At 43.0% G+C, this 20,163-nt stretch overlaps 1 protein-coding gene across 1 annotated transcript; it reads left to right on the top strand.

Moving 5' to 3' along the window:
* Positions 1-851: 851 nt before the first annotated feature.
* Positions 852-15,768, top strand: Fh (fumarate hydratase; the record flags this gene model as incomplete). Its single annotated transcript, XM_041635239.1, has 6 exons — positions 852-1,017; positions 6,309-6,443; positions 7,761-7,871; positions 10,416-10,592; positions 13,027-13,209; positions 15,603-15,768. Coding segments are annotated over exons 1-6 (895 nt in total), but the record flags the coding sequence as incomplete, so codon positions are not given.
* Positions 15,769-20,163: the final 4,395 nt, after the last annotated feature.

Raw genomic sequence — 20,163 nt, 5'->3', positions numbered from 1 at the left:
CCCACTGACCACATGTTCTCTTTGTTGTTGTGGTTTTAGCACTGGATTTTAGAATCTAGTCTGTGTCTTGCCACGGACAAGATGGTGAGCTCACTGCATCTCTAGGCTCGTGTCTGTTCTCAGGGCATCTGATCACTCTTTTGACTATTGAGATGTATAGTTCTTGGTTGCAGGGGGTGCTATTCATGAGTTGTGTTTCTTTTCTGGGATGTATTGTGGTATGAAGTAAAATGAAAGCGTAAATGAAGATTTCTTTCTTTTCAATTTCTGGTCAGAATGCAAAGAATTCAGAGGGTCATTTCCTTGGGTAGGGACTGGAAGGAAACACCAGTCGATAGCGCCCCCTCTGGGTGAGTATGTTAGAAGCACTAGAAAACAGCACTTACTATCTATAACACATGATATGAAGTTAAAGAAATAGCAACCTTAAGCGGTGGGACAACGAATAACCACTCCCTTGTCTAAAGTTCGCCGCACTTTCTAAAACTTCTAGGAAGGCGGGATTTGAAAGAAAGAGATCCACATCATGGGTGGTTGCACGATAAATAATAACTTGGTATTACATTCTTTCTAAGCTACTTCTCGGACCCAGTGCCACCGGCGTCCCCAGCTAGAAAAGCCGCCTCCTAGCAGCCACACAGAAAGCACCGCTAAAGACGGGCGCTCCCGCCGCATCTCTTTCCCATCATTCCTTCCTCACTAGTTTCCCATAAACCTGAGGACTTCAACCAGTCCAGGGAAGTCAACCCACCTCCTCTGCTGTTATTGGCCAGCCATTTCTAGTCCCGTCCCAGAAACTGAGCCTCGGCGTTTGATTGGATATGAGTAGCCGGTCGCTGACGTCAGCAAGGGGCGTGGCTCAGACTCAGCTTGCCACCCACGTACCGGAGCACCATGTACCGCGCACTCCGACTCCTTGCACGATCGCGTTGCCTCCTGCGGGCCCCGTCCGCCGGTGCTGCCATCTCCGGGGAAGCAGGCACCCTCCTGCGGTGTGCCCCGAACGTCGCCCGAATGGTGAGCGAGCATCTCGGGCTGGGCCTCTCCGGGGTGACCTTCAGGTCAGCGTGGCTCGGGTGTCCCCGTGGGCCGGGCCTGGGCTCAGTGCCCGCACGCTCACTTAACCTTCCGCCCCGGGCGCCGCCTCCAGCCCGGTGGGTGTGGGGCTGCGGGCACCGTGGAGGGACGCGCTGCTCTCGGGCAGGATGGGCGTCCGGGCAGACCTGCCCCAAGCCTGAGTTTGCAGAGGCCTGAGGCCCTGGGCCCATTTGGGACCCTGCGTGCAAGGGGGAGGATGCTGGGTTGCTGGGGACGGATTAGGATGCAGGAGGCGGGAAGTGCGGGGCGGGAGGAGGGCACAGGGAAAGGGGCAGCCCCCGTCTTGCCTTAGGTAGCAGTCCCTCGCTGGCCGGACACAGGCAGAGTGCTCCCCTAGGCTAGGGACCCCCACAACTCTGGGTTCTTGCAAGGTCCTCTCTCCTTTCAGACACTCAAGGTGGATGAAGCCGGTGTGTCTTCTGAACGGCTTATCTTCTTAACGAATTTGACTATTTAGCTTGTGAGATTGCACGTGCGTTCTCTTCAAAACTTTCGTAAAACTCTGAAATCCATAAATACGAACATATGAACGAACATAAAACCTCGGAAGCAGGCCTGTGAGATTGGGTAGGGCTAAACTAGCCGAATCAGCGTTTTGTCAGAAAGAGAGCAAAGCAAGTTAAGAGCCAAGTCCAAAGTGTGACGTGCTTCATTAAGTTGCGTTTACAGTCCTTTAGAAAGTGTTACATATGAACGTGTATTGTTCGGAAAAGCCTGAGAAGTGAATAGTGAGGAAGACACTCTGGGGTTCCGGGTGCTCTCAGCAGTGTGAGGTGATTTCAAATCCTACTGCGGCTTCCGGGCAGGTTGTCTTTGTGCCTGTTTCCATATGGAAAATTGAGATAATTACAGAGGCTCAGGAAGATTGAACTTGGGAAAACTCTATGTGGTGTTGTGCTCCTTAAATACACCTCTAGTGTACTTGAAAGGGCCAAGATTTTTATTGGGACTTCAAGAAACTTGAATGACAGCATTGTACGGAAAGCAACAAAGCCTGGGGCTTGGGGAGATGGCTCCAGTAAAGAACACAAGACAGGAGTTTGACTCTGAGTATCTGTGTCAGGTGGCTCATACCCGCATGTAACAATAGCTCCAGCGGATGTGCAACACACACTTATGGCCTTGACATATGCATGTGCACACACATAGACACGCTTGCACATTCACGTGTGTACACACAATAACATAAATCACGAACAGAAACTGCAAAGTCCAGGCTGTTTAGAGTTCCTGGAATTTTACTCTGGTGGGTTTTTTGACTTGTTTTGTTTTTTGTTTTTGTTTGTTTGTTTTCAAGACAGGGTTTCTCTGTAGCTTTGGAGCCTGTCCTGGAACTCGCTCTTGTAGACCAGGCTGGTCTCAAAACACACAGATCTACCTGCCTCTGCCTCCCAAGTGCTGGGATTAAAGGTGTGAGCCACCCCCGCCCAGCTCTATCTGCCTCTCCTTCCCAAATGCTGGGATTAAAGGTGTGCGCCACCACCGCCCGGCTTGCTCTGGTGGCTTTTATGCATTTAAAAATCTTTTAAGGGGGGGCTGGAGAGATGGCTCAGTGGTTAAGAGCATTTCCTGCTCTTCCAAAGGTCCTGAGTTCAATTCCCAGCAACCACATGGTGGCTCTTTACAGACCATCTGTAAAGAGGTCTGGCGCCCTCTTCTGGCCTTCAGGCATACAGACAGAATATTGTATACATAATAAATAAACAAACAAACAAATAAATACTTTAAAAAAAAAACCCTGTCTCGAAAAATCTTTTAAGGGAAGGTGTCTCTCTCTCTCTCTCTCTCTCTCCCCCTTCCCCCTTCCTCCCTCCCTCCTTTCTTTTCTTTCTTTCTTTCTTAAATTTTGGTTAGGGGAACAGGAAAGTGGAAAATACTGTGGCAGATGTAAAAATGTGGCACTCCCTTGCTCTTAGGGTTGTAATGTCAGAAAATAGAATAGAGTTTACTTTTCCCATAGTTCAAGGACATTTTTTGACCTTTAACCTCTTGTTATTTCCAACAAATCTGTTGATTTTGTTAAAAGTTGTTCTCTAATGTTGAGAAATTCACATAACTCTGGAAGCCCTGAATTAGCTGTTATTGAAAAGAGCACCCCAAAGTTCACCTAGTGTTGAGAAATTCACATACCCTGGAATCTCTGAATTGCCTGTTACTGAAAAGAACACCCTAAAGTTCACCTAGTGTTGAGAAATTCACATAACCCTGGAGGCTCTGAGGTGCGTCACGCGGAGGTGGAGAGATGACACATTGCTGGCCTCCTTTCTGTTGGGTCCTTGTAAAGAAGACAGTCCATGTGTGCTTAGAAGTTAGAGGCTGTTGGCAAAGATTAGATAAGCAGGGGGCTGCAGAAATGACTTGGGGTCAGAGTTCTTGCTGTGCAGCTTCAGAAGCTGGGATTCACATTTCATGATATATTTCACATATAGCATGATAGGGCAGGTGGCAGCAGGTGCTTGAAGTAACTGGTCACACTGGGTATGCAGTCAGCAAGCAGAGAGAGGTGGGGGGAATGCTGGCACTCAGCTGCCTTTATCCCTTTTAAAAAGACTTTATATTTTATTTTTTAAATTAAAATGTAACTGCACAATTTTCCACTTCCCTTTCCTCTCTCCCAATTTCTCCCATGTACCAGCCCCCTTGTTCCATCTTAAAGTCATGGCCTCTTTTTCTGTAGTGGTGTGTGTGTGTGTGCCTTAGTTACTTTTCTGTTGTGATAAAACACCATGGCGAGAGCAGCTTACAGAAGAAAGGGTATAATTTGGAAGCAGAAAGAGCAAACTTAAAAGTTCCCCGGTGACACACTTCCTCCATCAAGGCCACACCTCCTGAACCTCCCCCCACAAGGCCATCATCTGGGGACCAAACATTCAAATGCCCAAGAATGAGAATATGGGGGGCATCTTATTCCAACCACCATAATCTGTAAACGCCTAAACACACAAATACAAGCATCACAGTGTAGTGTTGCTTATGTGTGTTTGATTTCAGGGCTGAGCACTGGGTGTTGAATGCCCACTCCAGTGCACAGCATGGTGCCACCCACACAGTAGTGCTGCACCCTGCTGAGATAGGTCCCTCCCATCTCAGTTGCCCCAGTCTAGACGATCCTCCCAGGCAGGCCCAAAGGCTTGTCCTACTGGAGATAGATCCTAACTGTCACACCTGAGGATAAGGGTAGGAAGTAGCTTTTGGAAGAGTTTGTTATGTGTTAAGATGCTGCAGTGTTTGCTTTTGTTATACATACATTGGGTATGTTCTTAAAGGCCAAGACAGGATGTTCTGAAGTGTCTGCTGAGACAGTTCACATTTTAGCACTGTAATTTTAAAATGTGGGTATCAGAATCCTAGGCTGTGCCTCCATCTCTTCCTCTCTCCATTTGTGGTGCTGCTGCTTGGACCTGTGGTTTCCTGCATGCTAGGCAAGTGCTCAGCTATTAAGTTTCCCCTCTAAAGAATTAAATTCAATTTGAATTAATTTTCTATTTTGAGATTTAAGGCTAAAGAACATGAATCTGTAAACAGGCAGAGCTTTTCTTTTGTCCTGACTGCCCGGTCCCAAATAATCACACAAAAACTTATATTAATTACAAAATATTTAGCCTATGGCTCAAAATTATTATTAACTATTGTTTACTATTTAAATTAACTATTTCTGTTAATCTATATTTTGCCACATAGCTTATACCTTTACCTGTCCTCTAGCATTTTTGCTTCCCAGGTGGCTGGCTCGTCTTTGCCTCCACTCTGTTTGTGTGACTCTTTCTAGTCTTAGAAGAAAACCACGAATTAACTTTTCCTTGTCAGTTGACTGTATGCTAAAGCAGTTACTTAAGGATTAAAAAAAAAAACCAAAACATCTAATTATCTTTAGTTATAATCAAGGAGCATTTGTGTGTGTGTATGTGTGTGTGCGTGCCTGCATGCATGTATGCACACTTTCTTGTGCACAGATCAGGCACCGTCCATTGCGCTCCACCATGTCTCTTAAGCAAAGGTGTCTTGGGCTGAAGGGTTGGTTCAGCCTTTAAAGGCTAAGTTAACAACCAAAAATTCAAAAAGGGTATCTCACTGAACCTGTATTTGTGTTAGACTGGCGGTCCAGTGGGCTTCAAGGGTGTCTGTCATCTGTTGTCCCTGGGCTGATCTGACAGGCACGTCTGCCACTCCAGGCTTTTATGTGGATGTGGGCATCTGGGTTCATGTCCTTTCACTTACCCATGCCCTCAGCCCTACATATGCATGTATTAAAGTTCTCAGTGTCACCCTGAAGTCTCTGCGATGAATACTTTGTGTAAATGTAAGGTTTTTATTGTTTGTAGATTTTATAGGTTTATAAAATATTTCTGGGGGGGAATGATTTAATTATATTTTAACTAAAACAACCTCCCCCCGATAAAGGTAGAGATCTCTTAATATTTCAGTAATATTCTGCTAAGATTATTCAGGTATTAAAAATTTATCATTTACTGTTCAATAGTGCATAAGTTTTATATTAAAATTTCAGTATAAATTATTTGTTAAGCAGTTGCAATTTTTTTATTAGTTTAAGTTGATGCATTTGACAGAATCCCAGCTTCTCCACAAACAGGGGCCTTGGGTCCCTGCTCTTACTCTGTGTGACTCTTTACCTTCACAATGTGGGCTCCTAAGTCATAGGAGACGTGCAGGTTCCCTAGCTTTCCTCAGATTCTGAAAGGCTGGCTTGTTAAATGAAGGTGACGACACAGATGTTAAGAAGTGGTTGTCTGCCTGTTGGATCAGGCCATTCCATTTCTGTTGTCACTACTGTCTCAGGCATAGTGACTGTTACGCCAATTTTAAATTTACCTTTGCTTAAGTAAATTTAAAAATCTCAAAGTGTTCTTATACTTTTCAAGTTTCCAGTAAAATAAACTAAATGAGGTCTGAATTGGTCAAATCTTGACTAGTAATAGGCATACTTTTTTTTTTTGTATTTTGAAGACTTTGTGTGCTAGCAATATGTTAGTTATATAAATTTTCCTTAATACCTGAATTTATAAATGTGGGTGTCAAAATATTTTTAAGGAAAACTGAATAGTGAGGAAAAGAGTAGCAAGATGGAATTTTATGTTTCGAGATACTTAATACAATTTTTTTCTCCTCACAACTGATCAGATTTTGTTTGCTTTGATCCTGGATTTTTTTTTTTTTTTCAAGCTAAACTAATGCCTTATCCTTGTCTTTAGGCAAGCCAAAATTCCTTCCGTATAGAGTATGACACCTTTGGTGAACTGAAGGTCCCAACTGATAAGTATTATGGTGCCCAGACTGTGAGATCTACAATGAACTTTAAGATTGGAGGTGCAACAGAACGGATGCCGGTAAGAAGCTTTGTGGAGATGTTGACTTAGAACTAGACTATAGTCACATGATTCATTATTTTGTAATATTTTATAAATTTAAAGTGTAAAATTATGAGAAAACTAGTTTTCTACATAGTAGTAAGTTCTCATTCATTAATATCCAAGAGCCTATGAAAGTTGTAGAACACTATTACTTTCCTGAGGCGTTAAATACTTTGGATTTTTAGCTGTTATCACTAAATGATTTGCTGACGGGCTGTGTTAGGGTTCTCTGAAGGAATAGAAGGGATGTGTGTATATGTGTGAGATTTATTAGACTGCCTTTCAGGCTATGCTCCAGGTAGTCCCAGATAGCGCCGATGGAAAGGCCAAGGATCTGATAGTTTTTCGTTCACAGCTCTGGACGTCTCAGCAGTCTTAGTCTGCTGCTGGGTCCCAGGGCGTTTCTGAAAAGCCACTAGACTTCAGTCTGTGCTGGACAGCTGGAGTAGTCGGTGCTAGTAACCAGTGAAGGGACATCTCAGCATCAGGGCAGACGAGCTTGCCAGAAAACAAGAGAGCCAGAGCAGACAGGTGAAAAGCAAAGCTTCCTTCCTCCATGTCGTTTTACATGGTCTGCCCCTAGAAGGTGTGGTGCAGATTTCAGGGTAGGTCTTCTGACCTCAGGTCATCCACCAAGAAAATCCTCCACAGTATGCCCGCTTCTTAGGCTTGAGGTGATTCCAGATGTCATCAAGTTAACAACCAAGGTGGACAATTTAAAGTTTTATTTATTTATTTATTTATTTTTGACGGGTAGGGGCGCATCAGTATTTCAGTTGGTAAGTGTTTTTATTTCAGTTCTTAAATTTTCTTTCTTTTCCTCACTGTGTAGCCCAGACTGGCCTAAAATCCATGATTTTCCCTCCTGGCCTTTCCTATGTTAATATTCCAGGCACACACCAGCCATGCCCAGTCCTTTTGTGATTGTTTAGAATGATGACGCAGCATCTGTTGGAGGAAATGAGTGAATGCTAGTGATCTTAATACATACTATGTAAAATAAACACATCCTTTACAATACACATCCATGAAGCGCTGTTATTATTGGCATTATCTTTATATGAACATTTCTGAGTGTATGTGTGTTTTGGTTATAGGTGTGTTTGTTTGTATGTGTCTGTACACAAGCCTCTAGATTTTGTTCTGTTGGCTCATTACACTTAGGTAATTTCCTCTGTTTTTTAAACTTTTGAGGGTCACAGTTTTGATACTATTTTTGCGGCTGCATAAAATAACAAATTTTCATGGTTATCTAAAATTGAAAATTTAAGGTATTTTTATGATTTCTTTTAGATCCCAGTCATTAAAGCTTTTGGCATCCTGAAGCGAGCTGCTGCTGAAGTGAACCAGGATTATGGTCTCGATCCAAAGATTGCTAGTGCAATAATGAAGGCAGCAGATGAGGTAGGAGGCGCTGACTGTGTTTACACAATGTCATCAAAGTCTCGGGGTCTCTGAAATCCTGGGTTAATGAATTTCAGGCTAGGGTGGCAGCATTATGCAGTGAAGATTTAATACAGTGCTGAAAACATTTTGCAGTGACATCTCTGGGCATTTTTATATCTTACTAAGTCTCTTTGTTGACTTATATAGTTTTAAGGGAAAAAAATTAAGGTTCTGAGGAGATGGCTCAGTGGTTAAGAACACTGACTGCTCTTCCAGAGGACCCAGGTTCAATTCCCAGCATCCACATGACAGCTCACAACCATCTGTAATTCCAGTTTCAGGGGATCCAATACCCTCACACAGACATACATGCAGGCAAAACACCAGTGCACATAAGATACCAATACATAAATGGTAAAAATTATAAGGATGATTTGAACTTCAGGTTTTTATTTTATGAATAAATGATTCCTTTTTAAGCTAATTGATCATTTGGTTGTACCTGTCAAGAATGTAATCTCCTTAAGCCCTGCCTTGAAGTGTTCAGAGGCGAGTTGAAACATTGAGTTTACAGTGTTGCTTTACAGTGTTTATGATGAAGGAAAGGAAGACTTTGTTACAGCAGCTATGCATGCAATGTAGCTACCTTGGTTACATCATTAGTAATAGAAATTAGTTCTTAAAGAGTGGCATAGAATGAGCCTAAACTTTGACAGAGGAACATTCTTTAAACATCTTAGAATGTTAATTTTGATGAGAAAAAGGAAATTGATAGAAAATGTGTGTTTTCCTATACTTTCCACCTCCACCCCACCTTGGGTAATATAATGTTGTAACAGGAGCGGAGGGCTACTTTCCCCGGCCGCCCACACAGCTAGCTTTACCCGAAATAATTACACAGAAACTGTATTCTTTTAAACACCGCTTGGCCCATTATATCTAGCCTTTTCTCGGCTAACTCTCGCACCTGGACTAACCCATTTCTTATAATCTGTGTAGCCCAAGAGCTGGCTTACCGGGAATGATTTTAACCTGCATGTGCCTGGAGTGGGAGAATCATGGCGACTCACTGACTCAGCTTCTTTCTCCCAGCATTCTGTTCTGTTTACTCCTCCCACCTATGTTTTAACCTATGAGGGCCAGCCAAGCAGTTTCTTTATTTTTTAACCAATGACCTTCCTCCATCAGTATAATCCACAGATGCTCAAGTTCCTTTTGTTAGATATGTGGTCCTCCACTGCAGCAGGTGGCCTCACAGGTGGTCCTCCACTGCAGCAGGTGGCCTCACAGGTGGTCCTCCACTGCAGCAGGTGGCCTCACAGGTGGTCCTCCACTGCAGCAGAGAGCCTCACAGGTGGTCCTCCACTGCAGCAGAGAGCCTCACAGGTGGTCCTCCACTGCAGCAGAGAGCCTCACAGGTGGTCCTCCACTGCAGCAGAGAGCCTCACAGGTGGTCCTCCACTGCAGCAGGCAGCCTCACAGATGGTCCTCCACTGCAGCAGGCAGCCTCACAGGTGGTCCTCCACTGCAGCAGAGAGCCTCACAGGTGGTCCTCCACTGCAGCAGGCAGCCTCACAGATGGTCCTCCACTGCAGCAGGCAGCCTCACAGGTGGTCCTCCACTGCAGCAGGCAGCCTCACAGGTGGTCCTCCACTGCAGCAGGCAGCCTCACAGGTGGTCCTTCACTGCAGCAGTCGGCCTCACAGGTGGTCCTCCACTGCAGCAGAGAGCCTCACAGGTGGTCCTCCACTGCAGCAGGCAGCCTCACAGGTGGTCCTCCACTGCAGCAGGTGGCCTCACAGGTGGTCCTCCACTGCAGCAGGAGGCCTCGCAGGTGGTCCTCCACTGCAGCAGGCGGCCTCACAGGTGGTCCTCCACTGCAGCAGGCGGCCTCACAGGTGGTCCTCCACTGCAGCAGGCGGCCTCACAGGTGGTCCTCCACTGCAGCAGTCGGCCTCACAGGTGGTCCTCCACTGCAGCAGAGAGCCTCACAGGTGGTCCTCCACTGCAGCAGAGAGCCTCACAGGTGGTCCTCCATTGCAGCAGGTGGCCTCACAGGTGGTCCTCCACTGCAGCAGGTGGCCTCACAGGTGGTCCTCCACTGCAGCAGGCGGCCTCACAGGTGGTCCTCCACTGCAGCAGGCGGCCTCACAGGTGGTCCTCCACTGCAGCAGGCGGCCTCACAGGTGGTCCTCCACTGCAGCAGGCAGCCTCACAGGTGGTCCTCCACTGCAGCAGGCAGCCCAGGGAACAAGCTAATAGCTTTCATTCAGTTTGTGTCTGAAGCCAATGAGTTGTCATCATTCAGAATATATAAAGTTTGGTGTTTCAAAGTAGCTGTAATTAGAATAAGTGATGCAGCAGATATTTAAGATTGTGCCACGGCTGCCTTAAACTGTCTTGAAATCATTAGCAAGCCACTTAGTATATGAAACTACTGACTTCTTTAAAATAGTTCTATAAGCAGAGCTTTCCTTCATAATGGTTCTTTTAAATAGCTTAATTAATACCCAGTATTCCTTATTTTAAGAAGACTCACTGTTAATGCTTTCTTCCCTGCAGGTAGCTGAAGGTAAACTGAATGACCACTTTCCTCTGGTGGTGTGGCAGACTGGATCAGGAACCCAGACAAACATGAATGTAAATGAAGTCATTAGCAACAGAGCAATTGAAATGTTAGGAGGTGAACTTGGCAGCAAGAAGCCTGTGCACCCCAACGATCATGTTAATAAGAGCCAGGTGGGTGCATGTCCTCTGTTCCTTCAGGACAGATGGACAAGCGCATGGGAGATGTGTATGTGAGATGTGCTTGTAAGGCTAGCATGTACTTTTTTGACAAGGAGAGTCGTCCAGCTTGTGTTCTTTACTAGAGAAGACTTTTAAGTTCGCTTCTTCCAGCATAAAACAATAATCGTTAGGACATCTAGGTTTAGTGTATGTATACATTTTGTTGTTTCATTTATTTAGAACAGGTTTTTTTTTTTGTTGTTGTTGTTTGTTTATTGGTTTCTTTGTGTAACAGTTCTGGCTGTCCTGGAACTCACTGTGTAGACTAGGCTGGCCCCGAGCTCTACTGGAACTAAGAAGTTGCTCTGGGCACAGTACTCTTAAACAGACTTCTTTCTGGGTTTCCCCAGTTTTCTGCCGAGTTTTCACTATGAAGTTCAGGGTTCTCCAAGGGAGGTCAGGTTGTGGAGATGTATTCTGTAAGAGTAGCGGTGCCTTCACTTGGTGTGTAGCCAGAGGCTGTGAGTTCTTAGGGGGACTGTCCCAGAAGCGAGGGACCCTTCACACTGCGACCTGTCAAGTACTCGACCGCAGCCTGACTTGCTACTGTGATGTCACACTTTAGCACTGGTTACATCATGTTTGTTTCCATGTCGCCTTTGTCCCTGTTTGCCCCCATTCCTGGCATTATACTGGAGTGTCGGCTTAGAGGAGAGGTGGAGGAGATCTGTGGATATGTCTTAGATTCCCTGGGAAGTCATCAGAGAGACCTTGAGACTGTGGAAATAATCTCCTCTTTGTCAGTGCATCTTACCCAGGGACTTACATCTGTGTTAGTGTGTTGTTTTGTTTCATGGTGTTTTTCTAGTTGTCTGTGGTGCTGGGGAGGGAATCCAAGGCCTCAGCAATGTTCTGCCACTAAGCCCACTGCTAGGTGGCCTAATAATGATTTTTAGTTTTCCTTCTTTTTATATTTATTAATGGGAATTTTTCTGTAAGGTTTTGTTCTTCCGTTTTTCATTTATTCAGTCGTGTTTAGCACGAAATTCACAGTGGCTTGCTATTCCTTTGTTTATAACCCTATATTTTGTTATTTATATAAATTATTAAGATTGCCTGAGTTTGGGGGTCCCTGTTCATTTGGCTTTTGGGTCCTAAAGGCTTGCTACTGTCTTTTTCTCTGAACCCACACCCTTATGTGTAGCCATGGTAAGATATCTAAGCACACTGTAAGATGTCCAAGCCTATTATCATATATTTTCCCTGCTCCAGCCCATGGAAACAGTTGTTATTTTGTTTTTGCTTTTTTAAGAAGCTGGGACCTGGGTGGTAGGTCTAAATGTGTTCTTAAGTGTCAAAGGCAAACTCTAGCCAGGCGGTGACGGTGTGTTTCTTTAATCCCAGCACCATTGAGATAGAGGCAGACAGATCTCTTGTTTGAGTCCAGTCTGTTTTACAGAGCGAGCTCTAAGACAGCCAGGGCTACTCAGAGAAACCTTGTCTTGAAAAACCAAAATAGCCAGGCGGTGATGGTGCATGCTTTTAATCCCAGCACTCAGAAGGCTGAGTCAGGTGGATCTCTGTGAGTTTGAGGCCAGCTGGTCTACAGAATTAGTTCCAGGACAGCTAGGGCTGCACAGAGAAACCCCTTTCAAACCCACTCCCTCCAAAATAAAGCTTTTATATAGTTCGTTTTAAAGGTGCTTTTAAAACGCAGTATTACTTTTAAGCGTGGTTTTATTAAGTTTAATTTGTAGTCTGAAGTCTGCTTCAGAATGGTGTAATAGGATGAAGCGGCGGGTGAGCGCACATTGCTGGATTTCTGGCTAGATGAGGTGGCAGGTGCATAAGTGGTCGCTGGACTGTTCTCTGAGCTTTCTAAGTGCTTCGATGGTTGCCATAAGAAGCAATTGAAATATGTGAATAGTAAATGAGTGTTTTTAAAACGCAGCATACCTTAAAAATACAAGGACAGCTGTGTGTTGTGTGCTGTGTGCACACCTGCTTGTCAGTTTTACAATTTCTAAATATTTTCCAGGTCACATTATCTCCTTGTCAGCTTGGCTTTCTGCCTCACAGAATATTTTTCAAGTTTACTAAGTAAATGTTTTATAAAAGAATGGCTGCATTCTAGAATACATTCTAGGACCTTCAAATGCTTGTTAACTCCTATGTCTACTGTGCTTTATTAGGGAGCACTTGTATAGTGGACTTAGCATGCTTAGTTATAGTAAATATTATGTCCAGTACACTTGTATGTGGGTCAGTCCTGAGTATGTTCCTTATAGGGAGCCTGGTTGCTTTTCATTTCATCAGCTGACCTATTAGTTGCCTCGTGAACACTATTGTGTATGCTGGGTTTTGAATAGTCACCTGGTTGGTTTTGAGGTCCTCTTTCCTTACCTCCAAGTTAACATCTCCTGTTTCTTTGGAAACTTCTCCACAGAGCTCGAATGACACCTTTCCCACAGCAATGCACATAGCCGCTGCGGTGGAAGTTCACGAGGTCCTGCTACCAGGACTGCAGAAGCTGCATGATGCGCTCAGTGCGAAATCCAAAGAGTTTGCGCAGGTCATCAAAATTGGGCGGACTCACACGCAGGACGCTGTCCCCCTCACTCTTGGGCAGGTACAGGAGTTTGATTCATTTGTTCAGTTTATGGGTTGATACAAACTGTCAGTGTTTTCCCTCAAAATTACCTTTAAAGGCCAAGTTTATCACAACAAAGGTCAGTGATTGATTTTCTGAATTAACCATTTGACAACTTTTAATAGTGCCCACATGAGATCAGACCATGGTGGCAGTGAACTGGACTCAGCTCGACTGCTGGGTTCAAGTTTTGCTTTGCTGTAGACCAGTTATACAACTGTAGGGAAGTCATTTAGCTTCTCTGAGCCTCAGTTTCCGGGGTTCTAAAGAGAATGCATGGCTGAGAGGCTGGAGTGGTTGATTGAGAGTGTTTAGAACATCTCAGGTGCATAGCCATCATCGTCATCTTCATCACTCTTTCGTCACGATCGCGTCATCTGTCCACCCTAAATCAAGAGGTTATTTAACTAAAGCAGATTTTTTTTAAAGTAATTAAGAAAGGCTGATCTTACCCTTGACAATTATTTTCACTACATTGGAAGAGAGATTACTGTTCGGGACAGTAGAAGTTATTTTTCTGTTTCTGCATCAGCAGCTGAAGGGAGATCTAATAATGTCCATTGCAAAGAAACAAAAAGAAACTCATGCAACAGTTTTGTCTCAACTCACACTCCAGTTTGAGAGGTAGAGTCTGTAGTTTATGTATCAAGAGATAGCCATCCATTGCCAAATATCAACTGATAGTTACCGAGTAATAGTTTGATAAAAATTGTGTGAGGGTGGGAACTTGATTGCTGCTCATTTGGACGGATTCTTGGTTGCTCTATGGCAAATAATAAATAAAATATTATTTAGCACAATTTTTATAGAAGGAATGAGGAACGTTTCTAAGGCTTAGCTAAAGATAAATGAAGAGATGAAATTGAACCAACTAGATTAAATTACCTCTTGGTATTTTCTTTATATCATGATCTTAATTCTATGTGTAATTTCTAAGGAGGAGCGATATGTGCATTTCAGTCTGTTTCCCTGGCTTCTAATTTTACTTTTCTTTTGGTATGTTTTATGTTGAAAACTGCTGTGCTGAAAATCAGTTTGAGCCACAGCTTAGTCTCTTGAGTGACATCATCACACTATTTATTATGACAGCAATTTTCTTTTTCTTTTTTTAATTTATGAGAAACATGTATATTGTTTTGATTGGAATTGTCTTGAGTTTTTACAATTTTCAAAATCCATTCTCTGATATGTGTCTGTCACTTTGAGATGGGGGAGATGCAGAGATGGGAAGAGAACAAGAAAAAGTGTTTCATGAATTAGGTCCACCTTTGGAAATGTTTTTATTAGAGAGTTATGAAACGCTGTCTTAATTAGGTTTCTATTGCTGTGACGAGACACCATGACCATGGCAACTCTTATAAAGGAAAACAGTTAGGTGGCTTACAGTTTCAGAAGTTTAGTTCATTACCAACATGGTGGGACATGGCGGCATGCAGGCAAACATGGTGCTGGAGCAGGAGCCGAGAGTGGAGAAGGAGCTCCATCTTGATCCTGCAGGCAGCAGGAAGTGGTCTGAGACACTGAGCATGGCGTGAGCATATATGAGACCTCAAAGCCTGCCTCCACAGTGACGCACTTCCTCCAATAAGGCCACACCTACTCTAGAACCACATCTCCTAGTAGTGCCACTCCCTGTGAGCTTGCGTGGGCCAATTACATTCAAACTACCACAAACCTTAATAAAGAGTATTTAGGTTTTCAGTAATTTTAGTTCGGAGAAAAGATTTAGGTTTTAGTTTATCTGAATATCTTGGTTTATACAGATACGCTCCATTATAAAATACAAAGGGCATAAGGCTTTGTCTTTGCGTAGTTATTAATGGTTCACAATATTCAAAACACGATAGACTGATTATTGGTTTAAAGTGTTGTAACGTGGGAAGCCTTGTGACACTGTTGGCAGAATTACAGTGAAGCTGTGAACCTGCCCACTGTGGCGCCTCACGATGCTGAATTGCTTCACTCTTGGGCCCCTGTGAAGGAGCCCTTGGGTTCCCTCTTAGGACTTCAAGCTGGAGCTGTATAGAAAATATTTCCATTCTCTTTTTTCTTTGAAGAATATTTGGTATTGGGTGGGTAGCAGTAGAGCCGCAGTTTAATGTAGTGGAACTGTTCTTTTTTAAGGGTTTATTTCATGGGCTGTTTTCTTGACTGTTAAAACATTAAGTTATAAACAAACTAAATTGCATGTTTTTAATTGCAATGTTCTGCCTTGTGGATTTGTATCCCTTCCTCCTTTCTCTTACTTCATCATGTGAATGAATTAACACTGAGTAGCATATAATTTAATATTCTGAAGTTCCTGTTTAACACCATTAGAGTAAGTGAACGCTGTTAGGAAGTTTGCTCTTACTGTGATTTTTCTTTGTCAGGAATTCAGTGGTTATGTTCAACAAGTCCAGTATGCGATAGCAAGAATAAAAGCCGCCATGCCAAGAATCTATGAACTCGCTGCTGGAGGCACTGCTGTCGGCACGGGTTTAAACACCAGGATTGGCTTCGCAGAAAAGGTGGCTGCAAAAGTGGCTGCGCTCACAGGTGGGACCACATGCATTGCCACTCGTGGTCTTTGTGCCAGCTTATGCGTCGTCTAGATGTTTCCAGGCTGAAGTCTTCTGAAATTCAGGAGTAACATGTTCCCATTAAACGTGTTAGAGGCTTCCATGTCAGAGTATACGTTATGTGACAGCTGTGTTTGCTGTCTGGTGGTGGGCAGATCTTTCCCTTCCCAGCTGTTTTAGGTACGGTTTTCAAAGAAAGTAGAAACAGTTGACTGTTGAGAAACTTATAAGATGATAACTGATGTAAGCTTAATAATTTTATGTCACACTGTTATTTCTTTGCCTTAACATCTTTAAGTGCTGTCTTCCCACTAGTACGTACTATAATCTGAATAATAACCACTGTTACTATTGTTATTAGAACCAACTTGTCATGTCCAGAAAGCAGATAAAGATGCAGATGTTACCAGAAGGGTAGGGTAGTAATAGCTATATAATACATATGACAGGCTCATAGGTGAAGTTTTTAAATGCTCATTTATTTTTCATTTTACTTATTTATTGATTGATTGTTTTGTTTTGGGACAGGGTTTCTCTGTGTAACAGTCCTGGAACTTGCTTTGTAGATTAGTCTGGCCTCAAACACTCAGAGATTCGTCTGCCTTTGCTTCCTAAGTGCCGAGATTAAAGATTAAAGCCCTATGAATTTTTTTTTTTTTTTTTTTTTTTTTTTTTTTTTTTTTTTAGCTTTTTGAGACAGGATTTCTCTTTGTAGCTTTGGCTGTCCTGGAACTTACTCTGTAGATCACTAGATCACGTTGGCCCAGGCTGCCCTTGAACACATAGAGATCCACCTGCCTCTGCCTCTCGAATACTGGGATTAAAGGCGTGTACTACCACTGTCTGGCTAGGCATGTAAATTTTTTTTTTTAAATTTATTTATTTATTAAAGATTTCTGTCTCTTCCCAGCCACCGCCTCCCATTTCCCTCCCCCTCCCCTAATTAAGTCCCCCCCCCCCCTCAGCCTGAAAAGCAATCAGGGTTCCCTGTCCTGTGGGAAGTCCAAGGAACCCCCCACCTCCATCCAGGTCTAGTAAGTTGAGCATCCAAACTGCCTAGGCTCCCACAAAGCCAGTACGTGCAGTAGGATCAGAAACCCAGTGCCATTGTTCTTGAGTTCTCAGTAGTCCTCATTGTCCATTATGTTCAGAGAGTCCGGTTTTATCCCAGGCTTTTCCAGACCCAGGCCAGCTGGTCTTGGTGAGTTCCCAGTAGAACATCCCCATTGTCTCAGTGTGTGGGTGCACCCCTCATGGTCCTGAGTTCCTTGCTCGTGCTCTCTCTCCCTCTGCTCCTGATTTGGACCTTGAGAATTCAGTCCTGTGCTCCAATGTGGGTCTCTGTCTCTGTCTCCTTTCATTGCTTGCTGAAGGTTAATATTCAGGAGGATGCCTATATGTTTTTCTTTGGGTTCTCCTTATTTAGCTTCTCTAGGATCACTAATTATAGGCTCAATGTCCTTGGTTTATGGCTAGAAACCAAATATGAGTGAGTACATCCCATGTTTCTCTTTTTGTGTCTGGCTTACCTCACTCAGGATAGTGTTTTCTATTTCCATCCATTTGTATGCAAAATTCAAGAAGTCCTTGTTTCTTACTGCTGAGTAATACTCTAATATGTATATATTCCATACTTTCTTCATCCATTCTTCCATTGAAGGGCATCTAGGTTGTTTCCACGTTCTGGCTATGACAAACAATGCTGCTATGAACATAGTAGAGCATATACTTTTGTTGTATGATAAGGCCTCTCTTGGGTATATTCCCAAGAGTGGTATTGCGGGGTCCAGGGGTAAGTTGATCCCGAATTTCCTGAGAAACCGCCACACTGCTTTCCAAAGTGGTTGCACAAGTTTGCATTCCCACCAGCAATGGGTGAGTGTCCCCCTTTCTCCACAACCTCTCCAACAAAGGCTATCATTGGTGTTTTTGATTTTCGCCATTCTGACAGGTGTAAGATGGTATCTTAAAGTTGTCTTGATTTGCATTTCCCTGATCGCTAAGGAAGTTGAGCATGACCTTAAGTGTCTTTTGGCCATTTGAAGTTCTTCTGTTGAGAATTCTCTGTTCAGCTCAATGCCCCATTTTATAATTGGGTTGGTTAGCCTTTTACAGTCTAGTTTCTTGAGTTCTTTATATATTTTGGAGATCAGACCTTTGTCAGTTGCGGGGTTGGTGAAGATCTTCTCCCAGTTAGTGGGTTGCCTTTGTGTCTTAGCGACAGTGTCCTTTGCTTTACAGAAGCTTCTCAGTCTCAGGAGGTCCCATTTATTCAATGAGGTCCTTAATGTCTGTGCTGCTGGGGTTGTATGTAAGAAGTGGTCTCCTGTGCCCATGTGTTGTAGAGTACTTCCCACTTTCTCTTCTATCAGGTTTAGTGTGTTCAGACTGATATTGAGGTCTTTAATCCATTTGGACTTGAGTTTTGTGCATGGTGATAGATATGGATCTATTTTCATTCTTCTACAGGTTGACATCCAGTTTTGCCAGCACAATTTGTTGAAGATGCTCTCTTTTGTCCATTGTATACTTTTAGCTCCTTTATCAAAAATCAGGTGTTCATAGGTTTGTGGGTTAATGTCAGGGTCTTCTATTCGATTCCATTGGTCGACTTCTCTGTTTTTATGCCAATACCAAGCTGTTTTCAATACTGTAGCTCTGTAGTAGAGTTTGAAGTCAGGGATGGTAATGCCTCCAGACGCTCCTTTGTTGTATAAGATTGTTTTGGCTATCCTGGGTTTTTTGTTTTTCCATATAAAGTTGATTATTGTCTTCTCCAGATCTGTGAAGAATTTTGATGGGATCTTGATGGGGATTGCATTGAATCTATAGATTGCTTTTGGTAGAATTGCCATTTTTACTATGTTGATCCTCCCAATCCAGGAGCAAGGAAGATCTTTCCATTTTCTGGTGTCCTCTTCAATTTCTTTCTTCAAAGACTTAAAGTTCTTGTCAAATAGATCTTTCACATCCTTGGTCGGAGTTACCCCAAGATATTTTGTGCTATTTGTGGCTATCGTGAAAGGTGATGCTTCTCTAATTTCCCTCTCTGTTTCCTTATCCTTAGTGTATAGGAAGGCAACTGATTTTTTGGAGTTGATCTTGTATCCTGCCACATTACTAAAGGTGTTTATCAGCTGTAGGAGTTCTTTGGTAGAGTTTTTGGGGTCGCTTATGTATACTATCATATCATCTGCAAATAACGAGAGCTTAACTTCTTCTTTTCCGATACGAATCCCCTTGATCCCTTTATGTTGTCTTATTGCTATTGCTAGAACTTCAAGCACTATATTGAAGAGGTATGGAGAGGGTGGACATCCTTGTCGTGTTCCTGATTTTAGTGGGATGGCTTTGAGTTTTTCTCCATTTAATTTAATGTTAGCTGACGGCTTGCTGTAAATAGCTTTTATTATATTTAGGTATGACCCTTGTATCCCTAATCTCTCCAAGACTTTTATCATAAAGGGGTGTTGAATTTTGTCAAATGCTTTTTCAGCATCTAATGAAATGATCATATGGTTTTTTTCTTTCAGTTGATTTATATGCTGGATTACATTGATAGATTTGCGTATGTTGAACCAGCCCTGCATCTCTGGGATGAAGCCTACTTGATCATAATGGATAATTTTTCTAATGTGTTCTTGGATTCGGTTTGCCAGTATTTTATTGAGAATTTTTGCGTCGATATTCATGAGTGAGATAGGCCTGTAATTTTCTTTCTTGGTTGGGTCTTTGTGAGGTTTTGGTATCAGGGTAACTGTAGCTTCATAAAAGGAATTTGGCAATGACTCTTCTGTTTCTATATTGTGAAATACATTAAGGAGTATAGGTATTAGCTCTTCTTGGAAGTTCTGGTAGAATTCTGCATTGAAACCATCTGGTCCTGGGCTTTTTTGGAAGGTAGATTTTTGATAACGGTTTCTAGTTCTTCGCGACTAACAGGTCTATTTAGATCATTCACCTGGTTTTGGTTTAGCTTTGGTATGTGGAACTTATCTAAAAACATGTCCATTTCTTTTGCATTCTCTAGTTTTGCGGCATACAGGCTTTTGTAGTAAGATCTAATGAGTCTCTGAATTTCCTCTGTGTCTGTGGTTATGTCCCCCTTTTCATTTCTGATCTTATTTATTTGCGTGTTCTCTCTCTGTCGTTTAATTAGTTTGGATAGGGGTTTGTCGATCTTGTTGATTTTCTCCAAGAACCAACTTTTTGTTTCATTGATTCTTTGGACTGTTTTCTGCGTTTCTATTTTGTTGATTTCTGCCCTCAGTTTGATTATTTCCAGTCTTCTGCTCCTCCTGGGCATGTCTGCTTCTTTTTTTTTCTAAAGCTTTCAGGTGTGCTGTTAAGTCCTCCGATGTATGCTTTCTCT

This window comes from Microtus oregoni, unplaced genomic scaffold, assembly GCF_018167655.1.
Source record: "Microtus oregoni isolate MIOR12 unplaced genomic scaffold, Mior012 000047F_ref0000412, whole genome shotgun sequence".
In the NCBI taxonomy this organism is placed as follows: Eukaryota; Metazoa; Chordata; class Mammalia; order Rodentia; family Cricetidae; genus Microtus; species Microtus oregoni.
This window is presented reverse-complemented; position numbering and strand designations above follow the sequence as displayed.